The 5,627-nt window shown below is 35.2% G+C and overlaps 1 protein-coding gene across 1 annotated transcript; it reads left to right on the top strand.

Annotated features, from left to right (window-relative positions):
• Positions 1–2,091: 2,091 nt before the first annotated feature.
• LOC132306249 (uncharacterized) lies at positions 2,092–5,346 on the top strand. Its single transcript, XM_059803577.1, has 2 exons — positions 2,092–2,513; positions 3,885–5,346. Exon 2 carries the CDS (start codon positions 4,185–4,187, stop codon positions 5,127–5,129), a length of 945 nt encoding a protein of 314 aa, XP_059659560.1. The 5' UTR covers positions 2,092–2,513; positions 3,885–4,184; the 3' UTR covers positions 5,130–5,346.
• Positions 5,347–5,627: the final 281 nt, after the last annotated feature.

The raw sequence follows: 5,627 nt of genomic DNA, 5'->3' as shown, positions 1-5,627 counted from the left end.
ACTTGTTATTCTCAAAAATAAATATTTAATTAATTTTTCATATTACTTAAGTATTTTAATCCATGTTTCAATTTCGTAATGAGATTAAAAAAAAAAAAAGGAAAGAATTTATGACTGTAGAGAGGATGAAGAAAAACACTAGCTGCTTGAAGTTTTCTTTTTTCTCTATTTGGGACACAATGTACATTCTTTCATCTTTATATACAAGCTTATTCTTTAACTAAAAAAGAAAAAACACTAACAGCATTGTAGGAGAGATGATCTAGTGTATAACCAACTTTTAAGAGGTTTTGTGTTCAAGACTTGATTGCAGAACACAAATGTTTTACTTTATTTATACGCGCTTCATCAAATTAACAACAAATATCAATTCAAATTAAAATCAGCAAGTTTAAATAATTTTTTGATTTTTTCCACTTTCCCTCGTGTAATTTAATTTTAAATTTTTTTTTCCCTCCTAACTTTTCTCTTCTACACTATATAAATAGGGACTCTTCAAAGTGGGGAAGGGTAGAGAGGAGTAGTGGTGAAGAACATAATAGAGTTGGAGAGAGTTTGTTATTTTCTTGCAATTCTTCTCATTTAATGAAAAGTTATTTTATTTTTATGTGTTATTTTCTTATTAATATACTAGTGTAAACATCTCTATCTGGGGAGTGATGGAATAACTAAGGCTAAAATGTAAGTGAATTCATTTTATTCTTGTATAAATTGTTCTCATGAGAGTATCAGGGGAGTATTATTTTTTTCCAAATTTTATGTGCAAACAAAACAGGAGGAGGATTCTTCCTATTTGCCAAATAATGGTAATTTGGAGAACCTCTATTTACTTTTTTAACAAAGATATATCAATGTTTTCTTATATTTCAACAAGAAGTTTGTTTTTAGTGCCATATTTTTCTTCATCTTTCTAAATTGTAATTGGAAGCGTGAAGTAATTTATTTATTAGAGGAAAATTCTTACAAAAGAAAAAAAAAAAAAAATTATTTATATAGATTTATGTTAGTAAATTTTTTTTCTTGAAAATTATCACATTGCTTAATCAAAGTTATTTAGTAACAGTTTTATTAATTTCTTTTTTCAAAAATTACAAAATTATTTTAAAATATTCTTCTTCGATCTCATAACTTGATATTTTGAATTTGCATCTTATAATGAAATCTCATTTGAAAGTGTTTCGACCTTACTTGTTATCAGGGCCGGCCCTATGATTGAAAAATTATTGAGAGGCCCTAAGCAAACTTTAAATCTGAGGCCTAGTAGTAGATGGCCCATCATTCTTGCTGCATTTGGAGGCTGGCCCAGCATTCTTGCTCTATTTTGATGGCCCTAAATTTGGAGGCGAGTTTCAATTGCTACGGTTTGGTTATAAATTTTTTTTTTGGTGGCACATCATTCTTGAGGTTCTTTATTTGTTGCATTTTGGTTATAAATTTTTTTTTTTTTTGGTGACCCAACATTAATGGGCCTATAAAATTTGAGCCCCTTAAATGATTTGATACATTTAGTTACAATTTTTTTTTTTTTTTAGCCCATCATACTTGGGCCTACAAAATTTGAGGCCCCCAAAATTCTGAGACCCTAGGCGACCGCCTTGGTCGCCTTGGGCCAGGTCCGGCCCTGATTATTATTATATAATTTTAAATTAAATATTCGGAGTGCAAAAAAATGACTAAAATCTAATAAATCTACACACACCAATCACTGCCCAAACCATAGGCCAAGAAATAACAATTTTTTCTGCCATAGATTTCAAAATTTTGGCTGCAAACCCACCATGAATAAACCAAAGGGATCAAATTGGGGAATCCAAACAACATTAGCCTAGATGACAGTTTCCTTTCTCTTTTGAATAGGTTCAAACCATTGTTTGAGTCCAAACAAGGAAAAGTTATTACATGATTGGCTAATCACCTCTTGATAAACAAACAAGTGTTTAAGGTCTCCGTTAATTTTATTCTATTTTCTGGTAGGTATCAATTGATAAGATCGGGACCTGCATAATATAAAAATAAAAAATAAATTCAAATTTTATAATATTATATATATATATATATAACATGTCCCACATTTTAATAAAATTTAATGTATTGACTTATGAGTTCTCCGAAATAAAAATAAAAACTTATCCTCATAGCATACTATCATCGTCATGTTCCCTGTCCGTGGATATCCACCCATCGTCTTCAAACCCTAGTTCGGTGAAAGGAAGATCAACTTGTAAAGAGAGAGCTGGATCTAAATCCATTGCCGGATTCGTCACATTCGCCTTCCATCACCGGGAAATCTCCGCCGGCGCTGGCCGAGAAGTTGAAGTGCCCTCTGAACCGACTGATGAGTAGATAAGGAGAGCCCAAGTTCCCAATCCAAACACTATCTTATATTGAATGCTCAATTGTTTCCTTTTACCTATTGTCTTTCTTCAATTGCATCACAACCATTATTGTTTTAAGGTGTATAACTCCACCGCCTTAGCGCTCCTGTATTCAACGGAAAATTGATCTATCTACCGGTAAAAGCATTCAATTTCTGGTTATCTGAATTTGATTATTTTCAATATGCATGAGTATGGCAAAACAAATATTTCTGTCCTGTTTAATTGTTATTCTTAGTTAGATTGGTGTGTTAGATCACTGATTGGCAATGTGAAAACAGAAAACTAAGTTATAAATCACTAAGTTTTTCTCTATTCCATATTACTAATTCAGATTTTGAATTTCATTTATCCAAAAAAAAAAAAAAAAAACAATTCTATACTTCAAAACACAGCTTGAAAATTAAGTGAACAAATTTTCACTTTGTTACACAAACTAATTAGTTTCTTGCTCTCTAGCATTTGGTGTTTTCTGTTTAGAAGTGGGTTAAAGGAGAAAATGTTGGAGGTGGAAGCATATATGTGGTCCTACTATAAACAGAGCCCTTTACAATCCTGTTCGGGGTGAATTCTTATTAGATGGGTATTGCCGTTGCATCGTTGTGAACATCCCTTGGGAAGCTTTAAGTGAGATTCATGTGTAAGAGTTGCAAATGAGTACTCTTATATCCACTTCTTATTTTGAGTTTGTCTTGGCTGGGTGGATGAGTGGAAGTTTGTAAAGGATTGCACATCATGGAGAAGAAAGCAGCGTTTACTCATGGACTTGCCCAGTGTGTTTTCGGTCCTCCAAAAAAGTTGTACAATTCATGAACTCCTCTTTACCCTTTTAGTAAGTCAGGCTGAACTAGGTTTCGTAGGTCGCAAACTATAATTTCTGACCAAGCAATTTAGGTCTTTTAAAATCTCGGGATTGCTAGTGTCTTAAAGGGATTTAAACACTGCTTTCACGCTGCTGCCCTCTCTGATATATAGTTCTAGATTTTCTGGCAGTGCTTGTCCATAAAGGTTGTTAAGGAGAGCTGAGATGGGATGAAAAATTCAGTTCCACAACTACTTGCAGTATCACATTTAATGCAAACACTTAATTAGTATTTGTTGTATAGTATCTAAGGTGCCATACTCCTGGGTCATAGTGTCATGTTCGATGCACGGTTTGGTAGTCCAAACAACTACTAAATATATAGCATATTAGTCAAGCAATGGTCTCATGCTGAATCTTGTTCATTTGTTATGCTCAATCTAACAGTGGAGAATCACATATTATTTGTAGTTTTAGCTTATTTTTATAATGTTATTACCTTAAGACATATATTAACCATTATTCTTCTTTAGTTTTTTTTTTAGATTCATTTTGATACCTCTTAGTGATGCATATTCCCATTGTTTCTAGATGACTCTTTAACACACTCCTACATTTTATACGTATAATGAATGTCCCCTTTTGCCATCATTTGTGTTCTGGTTAATATTTGTTAAACCAAGAGGCTTCTTGCTCTCCTTTGACAGGATTCAAGGGTGAAACCTTTTAAGGCGACGTCCTGCCTACACTGCCACTGCCAATGATGTTTGCCCCATCCTCCACCTGCTAGTTTTGCCACGTACCTGCTCTCGATATTGTTGTCAGTTGTCACTTTGACCTGCTGCCACTGCCAATAATCACCACCACAGTTGTTAAAATGTGGATTTACTGAAGGAATATTGTAGGGCGGGTGCAGGTTAAAGAATTTTCACAATCCAGCAGTAGAAAAGTTTGATACTTGAGAAGGTGAAGGAGAAGAGCCATATAGAAGCACCAGTACTGGAGCCATGGTGAAACTCTTTGATGCTCACTGTCACCTCCAAGATCCAAGGATCTTTAGCATGGCTCCCCAAGTAATTAGAAAAGCCCTTGATACTGGCGTAGTTCGTTTTGCTGTTAATGGAATCTGTGAGAAAGATTGGCATCTGGTGAAGCAGATGAGTGACGATTATCCTAGCATAATCCCATGCTTTGGGCTCCATCCCTGGTATGTTACTGAGAGGACTCCCAGCTGGTTTAACACACTGAAGGAATTCTTTACAGCTACTCCTTCGGCTGCAGTTGGAGAGATTGGTTTGGACAAAGGTTCGAGGGGAAGGGAGATCGATTTTACGGATCAAGTTGAAGTTTTCAGGCAACAGCTTGAACTTGCAAAAGAGTTGAAAAGACCAGTATCCGTTCATTGTGTGCGTGCTTTCGGTGATCTTCTTCAGATACTGAAATCTATGGGACCTTTCCCTGCTGGCATAATTCTGCATTCTTTCCTGGGTTCTGCTGAGATGGTTCCTGAATTGGCTAGCCTTGGTGCTTACTTCTCCTTCTCTGGATTTCTTATGTCTATGAAAGAAAGCAAGGCAAAGAAAATGTTAAAGTCAGTACCCGCTGATAGGATTTTATTGGAAACAGATGCACCTGATGCGCTACCAAAAACAAATAATTTGGATTCTCTGTTTCTGATTGAAGAAGATGCTTCCAATGCTAAAGGGTATCAGGATCAAGGTGAAAATTCAACTTCAAATGAAGGCAGTCCCTCGGACAATCTGTCCCAAGCTGCAAGAGATGCATTAACACTACCAAAAGAAACACTTAATCATCCAGCTAACATTCATAATGTGCTGATCTATGTTGCATCTTTGCTCGAGATGACTAAGGAAGAACTTGCAGACATAAGCTACGAAAATGCAGTACGTTTGTTCTCTTACAAAGATTCTAAAATACTACTAGAAGATTAGATAAGCTTTTGCTGTCTTATGTAAAGATTGGGAGCAGAGAGTTGTACTTTTAAACCTGCTACCCCTTCACACCAGCACTTTATTGTTATATATACATCTTCCTATTCACAAGGTTTTGTAAAAGAAGCCATGCAATACAGTACTTCTCCGTTTTAAACAAAGCTACCCTTAAAAGTGCTTTTAGTATTGGGCAAGATGGCCTTGGTTATGCATAAAATCTTCATGCTGCCAATTGTATTTTCTGTGTTATATGCTTTTATAATTCATTACACAGCATATTTAAGGCTCTGAAAGGTGTGTTTAGGTGTTTTAAAAAGTCCATGACCTTAACCAATGATCTGTTGATCAAATGATAGGGTGAGTCTTGAAAGCTCATTCAGGAGACCATGAGATTAAGGGCATTAGGATACTTCTACAGCTCTGGAGAACAAAAAAAGGGTTGAGGGTTTCAATTAGATTTAGGGGCAAATTGGATCATTTTGGAGCCTTTAATGCTAG

Source organism: Cornus florida, unplaced genomic scaffold (assembly GCF_030987335.1).
Source record: "Cornus florida cultivar Cherokee Brave unplaced genomic scaffold, ASM3098733v1 CherokeeBrave_3.0.0_Hap2_Chr01, whole genome shotgun sequence".
Taxonomy (NCBI): Eukaryota; Viridiplantae; Streptophyta; class Magnoliopsida; order Cornales; family Cornaceae; genus Cornus; species Cornus florida.
This window is presented reverse-complemented; position numbering and strand designations above follow the sequence as displayed.

Coding starts and splice junctions, on each gene's coding strand:
- LOC132306249 (XM_059803577.1), top strand. CDS start 4,185: ATGGTGAAACTCTTTGATGCTCACTGTCACCTCCAAGATCCAAGGATC.